The sequence below is a fragment of the Salvelinus sp. IW2-2015 genome, linkage group LG15 (genome assembly GCF_002910315.2).
Source record: "Salvelinus sp. IW2-2015 linkage group LG15, ASM291031v2, whole genome shotgun sequence".
Classification (NCBI taxonomy): Eukaryota; Metazoa; Chordata; class Actinopteri; order Salmoniformes; family Salmonidae; genus Salvelinus; species Salvelinus sp. IW2-2015.
In genome coordinates this window covers 59,516,156-59,531,355 of record NC_036855.1, presented here as the reverse complement: position 1 = coordinate 59,531,355, position 15,200 = coordinate 59,516,156, and the positions used below count along the sequence as shown (strand labels likewise).

At 41.6% G+C, this 15,200-nt stretch overlaps 1 protein-coding gene across 1 annotated transcript in view; it reads right to left on the bottom strand.

Annotated features, from left to right (window-relative positions):
- Nucleotides 1–9,947: 9,947 nt before the first annotated feature.
- The window catches only part of LOC111973819 (copine-7-like), a 39,090-nt gene continuing 33,837 nt past the window's right edge, over nucleotides 9,948–15,200 (bottom strand). Inside the window, 1 exon segment of the mRNA XM_024001234.3 lies at nucleotides 9,948–14,780. Coding sequence (XP_023857002.3) covers nucleotides 14,607–14,780 — 174 coding nt within the window. The 3' untranslated portion in view covers nucleotides 9,948–14,606.

The following is a 15,200-nucleotide window of genomic DNA, read 5'->3' as shown; positions in this document are numbered from 1 at the left end:
TGTGTTCCAAATAGAAATTAAAGGTTAATAATGTATTGTGTCATTTTTGGAGTCACTTTCAATGTAAATAATAATAGAATATGTTTCTACATTAATGTGTATGCCACCATGATTACGGATAGTTCTGAATGGGGGGGGGGGGTATGATATTTAGGCCTCTGTAATTTTCTCACTCATCATTACTTACAATTCATTCAGGATTATCCGTAATCATGGTAGCATTCACATTAATGTAGAAGTGTTTAGAAACATATTATATTCTTATTTACAATAAAAGTGACTCCAAAATGACAGTACATGATTTACCATTCATTTCTATTGAGCACAAAGTTATCTGAAACACAACCAAAACAAACAGCAAATGCATTCAACACATTTGTAGAGTCACGAGCTTGATGTAGTCATTGCGTGCTATGAATATGGGACCAAATACTTCACTTTTTACTATTTTAATACAGATGGATAGAATGGCCGCCGTTTTACCGATGCTGGCACTAAGACCGCACTCAACAAGCTGTATAAGGCTATAAGCAAACAAGAAAATACTAATCCAGAGGTGGCGCTCCTAGTGGCTGGGGACTATAATGCAGGAAAACTGAAATCTGTTTTACCTCATTTCTACCAGCATGTCACGTGCAACCAGAGGGAAAAAACTCTAGATTACATTTACTCCACACACAGAGACGCGCACAAAGACATCCATTTGGCAAATCTGACTTTAACTCTATCCTCCTGATTCCTGCTTGCAAGCAAAAACGCAAACAGGAAGTACCAGTGACGCGCTCAATACGGAAGTGGTCCGATGAAGCGGATGCTAAGCTACAGGACTGTTTCGCTAGCATAGACTGATATGTTCTGGGATTCATCTGATGGCATTAAGGAGTATACCAAATGAGTCACTGGCATTGACAATCTCCACAGTGTCCGTACATACCAGAAGCCATGGATTACACGCAACATCTGCACAAAAATCTGCTAAAAGCTAGAGCTGCCGCTTTCAAGGAGGGGAACACAAATCCGGATGCTTATATGAAATCCCGCTACGCCTTCCGAGGAACTATCAAACAGACAAAGCATCAATACAGGACTAAGATCGAATCCTACTACACTGGCTCTGATGCTCGTCGGATGTCGCAAGGCTTGCAAACTATCACGGATTACAAAAGTAAACCAAGCCGTGAGCTGCCCAGAAGACATCAACACTATGAAATATCACATATGGAATCATGTAGTAACCAAAAAAGTGTTAAACAAATCAAAATATATTTTATATTTCAGATTCTTCAATGTAGCCACCCGTTGCCTTGATGACAGCTTTGCACACTCTTGGCATTCTCTCAACCAGGTTCACTTGGAATGCTTTTCCAAAAGTCTCGAAGCAGTTCCCACACATTCTGAGCACTTGTTGGCTGCTTTTCCTTCACTCTGCGGTCCAACTCATCCCAAACCATCTCAATTGGGTTGAGATCGGGTGATTGTGGAGGTCAGGTCATCTGATGTAGCTCTATCACTCTCCTTCTTGGTCAAATATCCCTTACACAGCCTGGAGGTGTGTTGGGTCATTGTCCTGTTGAAAAACAAATGATAGTCCCACTAAGCGCAACAGAGATGAGATGGCGTATCGCTGCAGAATGCTGTGGTAGCCATGCTGGTGAAGTGTGTCTTGAATTCTAAATAAATCACCAACAGTGTCACCAGAAAGGCACCCCCACACCATCACACCTCCTCCTCCATGCTTCACAGTGGGAACTACACATGCGGAGATGATCCTTTCACCTACTCTGCGTTTCACAAAGATACTGCGGTTGTAACCAAAAATCTCAAATTTGGACTCTTTAGACCAAAGGACAGATTTCCAACGGTCTAATGTCCATTGCTTGTGTTTCTTGGCCCAAGAAAGTCTCTTCTACTTATTGGTGTCCTTCAGTAGAGGTTTCTTTCCAGCAATTTGACCAGGAAGGCCTGATTCACGCAGTCTCCTCTGAACAGTTGATGTTGAGATGTGTCTGTTACTTGAACTCTGTGAAGCATTTATTTGTCAAATCAAATCAAATCAAATTTTATTTGTCACATACACATGGTTAACAGATGTTATGCGAGTGTAGCGAAGTGCTTGTGCTTCTAGTTCCGACCATGCAGTAATATTTAACAAGTAATCTAACCTAACAATTTCACAACAACTACCTTATACACACAAGTGTAAAGGAATGAATAAGAATATGTACATAAAAATATATGAATGAGCGATAGCCGAACGGCATAGGCAAGATGCAGTAGATGGTATAGAGTACAGTATATACATATGAGATGAGTAATGTAGGGTATATAAACATTATATAAAGTGGCATTGTTTAAAGTGGCTAGTGATACATTTATTACATACATTTTTTTCATTATTAAAGTGGCTAGAGATGAGTCAGTATGTTGGCAGCAGCCACTCAATGTTAGTGATGGCTGTTTAACAGTCTGATGGCCTTGAGATAGAAGCTGTTTTTCAGTCTCTCAGTCCCCGCTTTGATGCACCTGTACTGACCTCGCCTTCTGGATGATAGCGGGGTGAACAGGCAGTGGCTCGGGTGGTTGTTGTCCTTGATGATCTTTTAGTGTGTTAGTGTGTGACATCGGGTGGTGTAGGTGTCCTGGAGGGCAGGTAGTTTGCCCCCGGTGATGCGTGGTGCAGACCTCACTACCCTCTAGAGAGACTTGCGGTTGTGGGCAGAGCAGTTGCCGTACCAGGCGGTGATATCGCCTGATAGGATGCTCTCGATTGTGCATCTGTAAACGTTTGTGAGTGTTTTTGGTGACAAGCCGAATTTCTTCAGCTTCCTGAGGTTGAAGAGGTGCTGCTGCGCCTTCTTCACCACGCTGTCTGTGTGGATGGACCATTTCAGTTTGTCCGTGATGTGTATGCCGAGGAACTTAAAACTTTCCACCTTCTCCACTACTGTCCCATCGATGTGGATAGGGGGCTGCTCCCTCTGCTGTTTCCTGAAGTCCACGATCATCTCCTTTGTTTTGTTGACATTGAGTGTGAGGTTATTTTCCTGACACCACACTCCAAGGGCCCTCACCTCCTCCCTGTAGGCTGTCTCGTCGTTGTTGGTAATCAAGCCTACCACTGTAGTGTCGTCTGCAAACTTGATGATTGCGTTGGAGGCGTGCATGGCCACGCAGTCATGGGGGAACAGGTAGTACAGGAGAGGGCTGAGAACGCGCCCTTGTGGGGCCCCAGTGTTGAGGATCAGCGGGGTGGAGATGTTGTTACCTACCCTCACCACCTGAGGGCGGCCCGTCAGGAAGTCCAGGACCCAGTTGCACAGGGCGGGGTCGAGACCCAGGGTCTCGAGCTTAATGACGAGTTTGGAGGGTACTATGGTGTTAAATGCTGAGCTGTAGTCGATGAACAGCATTCTTACATAGGTATTCCTCTTGTCCAGATGGGTTAGGGCAGTGTGCAGTGTGATTGCGATTGCATTGTCTGTGGACCTATTGGGGTGGGTAAGCAAATTGGAGTGGGTCTAGGGTGTCAGGTAGGGTGGAGGTGATATGGTCCTTGACTAGTCTCTCAAAGCACTTCATGATGACGGAAGTGAGTGCTACGGGGCGATAGTCATTTAGCTCAGTTACCTTMGCTTTCTTGGGAACAGGAACAATGGTGGCCCTCTTGAAGCATGTGGGRACAGCAGACTGGGATAAGGATTGATTGAATATGTCCGTAAACACACCAGCCAGCTAGTATGCGCATGCTCTGAGGACGCGGCTGGGGATTTGATTTGATTTGATTTGGATCTCTTTTAGTCCCCATTTGGACTAATCTTCCAAGAGTCCTTAAACATTACAATACAATTTATAATACAAACACATTTCCACATATAACACACTATTACAAACATACATAATATACTAACATATTGACCCAATAAATACTCAATCTAAAAAAATATTGATTCTTCATCTACTATAGTCCCACAACATTTCTATGTATTATATTTAAATTGTTTTAAAATAATGTTTAAATGTATATATTGAAAGGTTTCTGGTTTGCTCAGTTAATTTATTCAATTTCTTTATTGCTCTAAATCGAAATGTTCTTTAGCCTATTTCTCTTTTCTGTCTGGACAACGCATAGATGGTGGACAATCTATTCCTAGTATGTACGGAATGTCTGTCTCTTACCAACTGAATACCTTTGTGAATAGAACTTGGCCGTTTTAAATGATGTATATTATGAAATAAAATAAGCATGTTCCTTTCAATTACCTTATCGATTGATGACCAACGAAGAACATTGCGCATGACTGCAACAGAAGAACCATATCTCCACCTTAAAACAATCCTTGCTGCTTTGTTCTGTGCATTCTGCAGCCTCCTAACTTCACTTGATGATGCATTTCCCCAGACCACAGAACAGTAGTTCACCTGACTCTCAATTAATGCTTGTGTTATTTGCTGGTAAATATTTAGCTATCCTTCTGATTATGTATGCTGTTTAATTTTTTTTTTTTTACATAGATTAGTTATTTGAGACAACCATGGTAAGCAGTTGTCTAGCTGCACTCCCAATAGTTTGGTTTCTGCCACTTCTTCAATTTGTACTCCTCCCATACTTAATTGTATCCCATGCTGTTTTGGCCTTTTCCTAGTGGAACAGACCAACATAATTTTGGTTTTTTTGGTGTTTAAAACAAGTTTGTTTTGGCAAACCCACTCCCTAATATTCTCCAAATCTCCTTGTAAAGCTTGCTGTACCTGTTGAACCGATTGTCTTGCTGCATATATTGTAGTATCATCTGCAAATATAGTAGCTTGAGTTTCAGCTAAGGCATAGGGAAGGTCGTTGGTATATATTAAATAGAGAAGTGACCCAAGGCAGCTGCCCTGCAGGATTCCACAGTTTAACACGAGGGGAAGAAAATGAACCATTGATATAGGTGGACTGTTTCCTGTCAGTTAGATATGACTGTACCCAATTCAATGCTACCTCCTTAAAACCATAATGCATTAATTTTGTCAAAATTATTTCATGATCCACTAAATCAAATGCTGCACTGAAATCTAAAAATAGTACACCCACAAACTTGCCATTATCCATAGCATTGAGCCACTGGTCAGTCATGTCAACCAATGCATTGGTAGTGGAAGGGTTTTTGCGATAAGCATGCTGATTGGCTGTAATCAGATCATTCTTTTCCATGTACTCCCATATTTGTCTACTCACAATACCCTCCAATATCTTACTGAGTGTAGGGAGTAGACTAATTGGTCGACTATTGGCAGGAGTAATGGGTTCTTTGCAGTCTTTCAGAATAGGACACAGTTTCGCATGCTTCCATACATTTGCAAACATCCCCTTTTCCAGTGATCAATTAAATATGTATCTCAGTGGAACTGCAATCTGGGGAGCAGCACAGCGAAGCAAAAAATTGTCCATAAGACCATAACCTATAGATTTACCATCAGGTAATGACTTCAATAGGTTTAACACCTCCTCCACTGACACCGTTTGCAGACTAAAARAGCAGATCTTGTTGCTCATAATATGATCATCAATCCATTGGACAATAGCTTGTTTGGAAGAATGTATGTTTACATTGTTGCTCAGTAAATACATTTTCTTTGTAAAAAAAATCTGCAAAATGATTGGCAATATCAACTGGTTTTGTTATTATTCTCCCGTCAACCTCCACACTAGATGGGCATGATGAGATAGATGTACCAAGTAAGCCCTTAACTGTGTTCCATACCTTTTTAGAATCATTTTTACAATCAATAAAAGCATTGTTGTAAAATAACTTTTTTTTCTTTCGATTCAATTTAACTGCATAATTACGCAATGTTCTATAATTCTGTTAATCAATTTCTAATTTTGACTTGGCTGCTAAGACTTTTGCCATATTTCTTTGAGAAAAAGCCTCTGGGCCGTCTGGGCCGGCAGCCTTGCGAGGGTTAACACGTTTAAATGTTTTACTCGCGTTGGCTGCCGTGAAGGAGAGCCCGCGGGTTTTGGTAGCGGGCCGTGTCAGTGGAACTGTATTGTCCTCAAAGCGAGCAAAGAAGTTGCTTAGTTTGTCTGGGAGCAAGACATCGTGGTCCGCGACGGGGCTGGTTTTCCTTTTGTAGTCCGTGATTGACTGTAGACCCTGCCACATTCCTCTCGTGTCTGAACCGTTGAATTGCGTCTCTACTTTGTCTCTATACTGACGCTTAGCTTGTTTGATTGCCTTGCGGAGGGAATAGCTACACTGTTTTTTATTCGGTCATGTTTCCGGTCACCTTGCCCTGATTAAAAGCAGTGGTTAGCGTTTTCAGTTTTGCGCGAATGCTGCCATCAATCCACGGTTTCTGATTGGGGAATGTTTTAATAGACGCTGTGGGTAAAACATCACCGATGCACTTAATAATAAACTCGCTCACCGAATCAGCGTATTCATCAATGTTATTGTCCGACGCTATGCGGAACATATCCCAATCCACGTGATCGAAGCAATCTTGAAGCGTGGAATCCGATTGGTCGGACCAGCGTTGAACAGACCTGAGCACGGGCGCTTCCTGTTTTAGTTTCTGTCTATAGGCTGGGAGCAACAAAATGGAGTCGTGGTCAGATTTTTTGAAAGGAGGGCGGGGGAGGGCTTTATATGCGTCGTGGAAGTTAGAATAATAATGATCCAGGGTTTTGCCAGCCCGGGTCGTGCATTCGATATGCTGATCAAATTTAGGGAGCCTTGTTTTCAGATTAGCCTTGTTAAAATCCCCAGCTACAATAAATGCAGCCCCAGGATATATGTGGCTTCCAGTTTACATAGAGTCAAATGAAGTTATTTCAGGGCCGTCGATGGGTTTGCATGGGAAGGATTTACACGACTGTGATTATGATCGAAGAGAATTCTCTTGGTAGATAATGCGGTCGGCATTTGATTGTAAGGAATTCTAGGTCAGGTGAACAAAAGGACTTGAGTTCCTGTATGTTGTTATGATCACACCACGTCTCGTTAATCATAATCCATTCACCCTCGCCCGTCTTCTTACCAAAGAGATGTTAGTTTCTGTTGGTGCGATGCGTGAAGAAGCCAGGTGGCTATACCGAGTCTGATGACATATCCCGAGTGAGCCATGTTTGCGTGAAACAAAGAACGTTACATCTCTGATGTCTCTCTGGAAGGCAACCCTTGCTCGGATTTCGTCTACCTTGTTGTTAAGAGACTGGACATTGGCGAGTAGTATGCTCGGGAGCAGTGCGCAATGTGCCCGTCTACGGAGCCTGACCAGAAGACCGCTCCGTCTACCCCTTCTGTGGTGCCGTTGTTTTGGGTCGACGGCTGGGATCCAATCCATTGTCCTGGGTGGTGGACCAAACAGATGATCCGCTTCGGGAAAGTCGTATTCCTGGTCGTAATGTTGGTGAGTTGACGTTGCTCTTATATCCAATAGTTCCTCCCGACTGTATGTAATAAAACCTAATATTTCCTGGGGTAACAATGTAAGAAATAACACATTAAAAAAACTAAATACTGCATAGTCTCCTAGGAACGCGAAGCGAGGCGGCCATCTCTGTCGGAGGTAACTCTAATGAACTTATTCTCTGCAGCAGAGGTAACTCTGGGTCTTCCTTTCCTGTGCTGGTCCTCATGAGAGAAAGTTTCTTCAATTGGACTTGAAGAAACTTTAAAAGTTCTTGACATTTTTTTAAGTAATGAAAGATTATTTGAGCTGTTCTTGCCATAATATGGACTTGATATTTTACCAAATAGGGCTATCTATTTTTACAAGGCACACCTGTTAATTTAAATGCATTCCAGGTGTCTACCTCATGAAGCTGGTTGAGAGAATGCCAAGAGTGTGCAAAGCTGTCATCAAGGCAAAGCCACCCTACTTTGAAGGATCTGTGGCTGTAAATCAGGGCACAAAGGGTCTGCAGAGAGATTAGAGTGTTTCCCCATTACAGAGGAATGGGTCCATTCAGTTTCATTATCCATGCTAATATAGACAGGAGAACAGTAAGGGAGAGTGGGGTAAGTTCAGCCACCGTTGTTTCTAGGAAGCCATACACAAAATGTATCATTTGAACAGATATTTAGGAAGAGGTCATCATTTAATGGAGTCCGAGACGGTAGAAACCACATGGTAAAAGTGGTAAACAAGTTAGGTAAAAAAAAAAAACTGATTTTAACCAAGTCAAATGAATTTATTGTGTTAGAAGTTTCATGATACTTGTATCTAAACCAAATAGATACTTTTAAGATTGTTCTATACATAAGGTTGGGTCTCTATAAGCTTCAATATGAAGTCCTAAACTTAACATGAAAGTGCATCCTAGTAGCTGTCTGAGCTAATATAGTCAAATTGTTTGCCTTGGTGTAAGTTGAGCCAATGGTTGAGCCAATGGTTGAGCCAATGGTTGAGCCAATGGTTGAGCCAATGGCAAGTTGAAGAAATTGAAGTGTTTTCTTACAGGTGTAATGCAAGGCATTATCGCTGAGATATGAGGTAATGTTAAAAGTGTTTAAAAAAAGAACCAAGTGTTTGTTAGGTAGGCGGCTCAACTTACCCCAWACACTCAGTGACTTTCAACGTGGCACCGTCATAGGATTTCCTTTCCAACAAGTCAGTTCGTCAAATTTCTGCCCTGCTAGAGCTGTCACGGTCAATTGTTTTGTTTTTGTGTGTAGTTTGATGAGGGGAAAAAAGGTTGTAACGTAACAAAATGTGGAAAATATCAAGGGGTCTGAATACTTTCTGAATAGGAACACAAGAGCATGAAATATATTTATATATCTTTGTGGGAAAGAATATTATATTTCCCTTGACGGAGTGATGCAGAATATAAAAAATTGCTCAACTCACCCCACTCTTCCCTACAGCCATGCCTGCTGGAGGAATCCAATACCCCTCAAATGGTGGGCAGAGCAGCATCAGGATTGTGGGATATCAGTTTTCCAGGATATAACTTCAACCCCAACATTATGTTTCATCAATGTTACCACCACTTTGCCCTGCCGTTGTGAGGTTTAAAAATAAACTTCTTTACAACCATGTGATGGAAGGAGCAGGGTTTTTACAGTAAGACTTTAAGAAGCATCTTTAGCCAGCAAAGCCTTAGCCTCGAGCATAGAGCTCAGCTGGGGTGGCTTGTGGATTCTATCTGGCCTTGTGAGGGCACTGAACAACAGTCAGTCAAGGCTTCTGTTTAAAAAAAAAAAGTCTTTAAAGGAAAACTTCACTCTATTCCGCACCGAGCCCTCAACCACTCCCCTCCCCATCTCTGTCCCTGGTTTTCTCCAAACATAGGTATTCTCACAAATCCCTGTCACCATGGAAACGGCCGCTATGCAGCGCTCTCGCACAATAGCCGTTGAATGAAAGGAACTGTCTGAAGGAGCAGTATTCACCACCATTACATGTACTGACGCTATACAGCCTCATCCTCGCTGACCCGGCCACGGTGAGCGTGTGCATGGAGTATCCCGTCCAAAGCTTCCGCCACACCGGGGAAATCATACGAGAGCAGAGATTGCGTCTCTCAAAAGACTGCTGCATTCCTCTCTCAATTGTATTCCTCTTTCCCATTTAAATTGAACCACAAGGCAAAAAACATGTTATAGGTCACAGAAAATGAACAGGGGATGTCACTCCATCTCTCTGGTGGTTTAAAGGCATCAGTAAGTGCTTTGAGTCAGATGTGGGACTCACAGGGCCCAATGTAATAGAAATCTGTGATAAATTCCTATTGTAGCAACATATTATCCAATATTGTCTTACTACCCCCAAAAGATATGCTGTAATTTCCCACAACCTGATAACCTGAATCGAATGAGAGAATAACGATCAAATCAAATGGCAATAAGTACTAAATCTTTATTTAGTTTTTCCACTTAAAAACCATGGAAGAAGAATAGAGGCGAATATTTCCACTTTTTTTTCACAAGGATGAGACATCACAGACACTATCATGCAGTTGACTGGATTTATTGGCCTAAATGCAAGATAAAGAGAGCATCCACAACATGAACAGACGTTTGTGCAAATGCAGGCTTGCCTATCAGCATATCGTACTCCAAAGGAATGTACAACACATCTTAACAACAGAAGTAAGCATGCAATGAATTCTCTTTTTAGAAATAAAATATATCTATGACCTCAAAATCATCCAGTAGTTTAGGGAATACACAGCAGGGCAATAGACTAGCCTCTATTACCTTCCACCCATAGTACAGTAGTGTTTAAAGCCCATGTTTGTCAGTGGTGAATGTAAAATAAATACCTCAGATTATGCACTCTTTGCAGTGCTCATTTAAAAACAGTCATTCTCCCTGCATAAATATTTTAAAGGAGACATCCACCATCGAAATCAATACTGCTAGACACAGTATGCATCAGGGTTAGAAATACCTGCAGCTAACTGCATTTGGTCTAAAGGGTTTATTCTGAAAATTAACTAAGCAAAGGTTGATTTGAGTTGATGGAGAGTGCTTTGGCTTGTGCCTGAGGGCAACATTACATAATGAGCCATGTTGTCCAGGGCCATGTTGTCCAGGGTGGGAACAACAGTACAGCACAGCAAAGAAACATCAGAAAGGTGCTGATACTTGTGACTTGAGCATATGATATTCAAATCCCGTTCCCCTTCAGGAACAGGAATACTGATTCATATCAGCATGATATCACTTGCTGTTGCTCGGAGTGTGTAATGAACGTATGGTCTTAGTGTGCGCATATGTTGGGCTGCGCACAAGCCAGTTTTATGAAAATGCACACTGTTTTAGCTTGTGCAATAAAGATATGGACCAAGGGGCTGTAACGGATAACAGTGTACCCCATCATCTTGCCAATGATTCATACATTTCTCAATATAGATCTGATAGATAAGGTTTCCTGCCATTGCACAACAGTAATCCTAAAAATGAGATATCCATCCATGTGATGAATAAATCCATGGCAGTGTGCCATCTTGAGAAATGGTGTCATCATATTCAAACAAACACATAATAGATATCCAAACAAAAACAAACAAATCATTAATTTAATAAATATAAAGTACTTCAATATATTACCATTGATGTCAGAACTCAGTCCAACAGAAAATTGGCAAATGTTCTACATCCATTTCCCCATCCTACACGTCACACTGCAGAGCGCCAGTGTGTAGATGAAAGTCCATCCAGGGTTATTTACATTCAGCTGATCAAGGAGGACTCCAGATCTGGGCGTCCTGAATCAATAGGCCGAAGCTTGTGGTCCTTAGTGACAGATACACACTCACTGTTCTTCAAAGGAGCTCAGAGCACAGCACACAGGAGCACTGTACCGGGGGAGTTTAGCCACGGTTATGTACATAAGAGCACATGGGCCATCTGGGAGAGATGCAAGTATTGAGGGAGAAGCCAAAGTGAACTTGATAATTACAAAGTCGCATCAACAAAGGAGACAGAGGCAATGGCACGGACTGGCATCAAAATCTAGAAACCCATATTATGCTAATTGACCATCTATGGCGGGTTCAATTGAATTCCAGCCTGCATGTGGTTGTCACAGTCCAGAGAAATGTACTGATGAGGATTAGGGCTAGTTTTACAATATCCCAGACAACTGTGATGTAATCTTCATGGTATTTCTCCATTATGAGAAAACATTTGCAATCTTTATACTGAATGCAACCTGTTTTTAGGTGTTATTCTTAGTGTATGTAAAAATATGGGCAGACAAAATAATACGATTTCAGTKATTCAGGTTACCTCTGTTTKCATCATATCTGACKTGGATACCTGATGCACCTAAACTACGTCAGTAGAATGTTTAGCAGAAGAAGTTTATGGAACTACGTGCAAGACTTCTTACCCATGATTTATGCAATCAACAAGTCAAAGTGTCAACAGAGAGAACAAAATAGTTCCTAAAGGGAAGAAAATGGTTACAGTACATATCAATCATGGAGGGATGTGCATGTAAAGCTGCTTACCATAAGTCAGCAGCATCTCATCCAAACAAGTCAAAATGAATACAAGGCCATGATCCCACTCTCTGGTCTTCTCTCATTAATGTCAAAGTGTACTCCTGTGACATTTGCACTCGTCAAACAATAGAAATCATATACATTCCACCSTATTTAGATTCTTTACTAGACAGTGCAGTGAGGTCGTTCACATGAGTAATGAGATGCAGGGTTATCTCATTGGAATAAGAATTTTTTTGAAAGACCTACAATATCGTACAGCCTTGTGATACAAACACCATGAAGAGCCCTRTTTAAAATGTTCCTGGGTAATTCAGTTAAGAAAAGTAACTGGCTAAGGCTCCAGATAGGTTAGGTTGAGAATAAGATAAATCCCTAAGGTTTGCTTCATATGGAGGTAATGGGCATGACAGTTGATAAAGATCTGATTTATCTTGATGTAGAACTTTATCATTCATTTACACTGTACGTATATTTGTTTATATTTGTTGACTTATTTATCATGTATACACTTCTGTAACATTTTATTTGAACGCTCTGCCATCATGCCTGCATAAGGTTATTATAAAGATTGACATAACATGTATGTACGTCACATCGCATAATCTGTAAAAAATCACTAAGCTTTAAAACGTTGTACTGTAACGTAATATTAGTGTGAGTCATGTTACAAAATGTCAAGTTTGCATGTACAGTACCMGTCAAAAGTTTGGACACACCTACTCATTCAAGGGTTTTTCTTTATTTTTACWATTTTTTACATTGTAGAATAATAGTRAAGACATCAAAACAATGAAATAACACATATGGAATCATGTARTAACYCAAAAAGTATTAAACAAATCAAAATATATTTTAGATTCTTCAAAGTAGCCACCCTTTGCCTTGATGACAGCTTTGCTGTCATGAGGAATGCTTTTGAAGGATTTTCCACATAYGCTGAGCACTTGTTGGCTGCTTTTCCTTGACTCTGCGGTCCAACTCATCCCAAACCATCTCAATTGGGTTGAGGTCGGGTGATTGTGGAGGCCAGGTCATCTGATGCAGCTCTATCACTCTCCTTTGTCAAATAGCCCTTACACAACCTGRAGGTGTGTTTTGGGTCATTCTCCTGTTGAAAAACAAATGATAGTCCCCMTAAGCGCAACACAGATAGGATGGCATATCGCTGCAGAATGCTGTGGTCGCCATGCTGGTTAAGTCTGCCTTGAATACTAAATAATTCACTGCCAGTGTCACCAGCAAAGCACCGCCACACCATCACACCTCCTCCTCCATGCTTCACGGTGGGAACCACACATGCAGAGTCTGTTCATCTGTTCACCTACTCTGCTTCTCACAAATACAGAGCAGTTGGAACCAAAAATCTCAAATGCCAGATTTCCACCGGTCTGATGTCCATTGCTAGTGTTTCTTGGCCCAAGCAAGTTTCTTCTTMTTATTGGTGTCCTTTAGTAGTGGTTTCTTTGCAGAAATTCGACCATGAAGGCCTGATTTACACAGTCTCCTCTGAACAGTGGTTTTTGAGATGTCTGTTACTTGAACTCTGTGAAGCATTTATTTGGGCTGCAATCTGAAGTGCAGTTAACTCTTGATGGTTTTTGCGACTGCAATTTTACTGGATTGACTGACCTTCATGTCTTAAAGTAATGATGGAATGTCATTTCTATTTGCTTATTTGAGTTGTTCTTGTAATAATATGGACTTGGTCTGTTACCAAATAGGGCTATCTCCTGTATACCACCCCTACCTTGTCACAACATAACTTATTAACTCAAACGCATTAAGAAGGAAAGAAATTCCACAAATTAACAAGGCACACCCGTTAATTGAAATGCATTTCAGGCGACTACCTCATGAAGCTGGTTGAGATAATGCCAAGAGTGTGCTAAGCTATCATCAAGGCAAAGGGTGGCTACTTTGAAGAATATAACATATTAAATATATTTTTATTTGATTTGTTTAACACTTTTTTGGTTATTTCATGATTCCTTGTGTTATTTCATAGTTTTGATGTCTCCGCTATTATTTTACAATGTAGAAAAAAGTAAAAATAAAGAAAAACCCTTGAATGAGTAGGTGTGTCCAAACCTTTTCTGTGCAGGCATCATGTAGGAAAAGTAAAATAAAGTGTTACCTAAATCTCTTTCCTCATAATTGAAAGACTCATGTGGTTTGATATGTTTAGATCCCCCCCCTGCCCCAATCCTTCAGTTGACAGGCTCTTCAGACAATACCAGTGATGGGCAGTAAGACTTAAGAGTGACACAGCAGAGCAAAATGAACACAGAAGAGAAGCAGACTGAAGCCTTGGAGAGCCTTGAAGGTCATAAAAAAAATCAGCTGAGGGCCGAGGTGTCAGTATCAGGGCAGAAGGGGACAGAAAGCCTGTGACCATAGTTGATCAACTCTGGGAGGGATTCACCTGCATGCATCCTCCAGCATCATGCTGAACAGGCAGATGGATGCACAGCCAGGCAGAGGGACATGATCCGAACGGAGAGAGAAAACAATCCAAAGGTTTCAGATTCCAGTCTGTGTGTGAACACTGTACGAATGAAAAAGGAATGATAACAACACTAATATTAATGACCATGGTTCTTGGTCCAGAGCAGCGATCTGCATCCTCTCTCTCTCTCTCTGCTGGACTGAGATGTGGTCAGGCCGTGGTCCCCACTGCTGGCAATGATTCTGTAGGGGTGTTGGCAAGGGAGGTGGGAGAGTCACATGATGGGACGGGCGGCATGGGGCAGATGGCCTTGTGACTGTAGTACTCCACCACYTGGTTGGGYACCTCCGCMAGGACACATTTGGCYAAGGCAGCRGGCGAGGCCTGTGAAAAAYAGAACACAGCTKTAGTCTGGMCAGTTCTGGCACAAGACCCCAAAGGGTTAAAGCAATCATTTTCAGTGGCACCTAAATCCAATGAAACTCYGGGCAAATTGTTTTTTAACCTAACAAAGGAAGAATGGAAAGAGTGATTTGTGTTTTCCGTTGTTTGGGCTGCGGTCAAAAGGAAAGAGGGCTTTGGGGAGCACACAGACAAATCACATSAAGGCATTTTTTGCATTTTTCATCATTACTTTTCTAAATTAATGGATTTTATTTCCTGGTGACAAAAAATGATTTTCTTAGGAGGGTTTTCTGAAGCTCCTCCATCTGTAGCACTGGCAAGGCCAGCAGAGGAGAGGCTGCCTGGCTGTTAGCATGTCTTCAAAGCCCCATTGGAGGGTAACGCTATTACTGAAGGGGC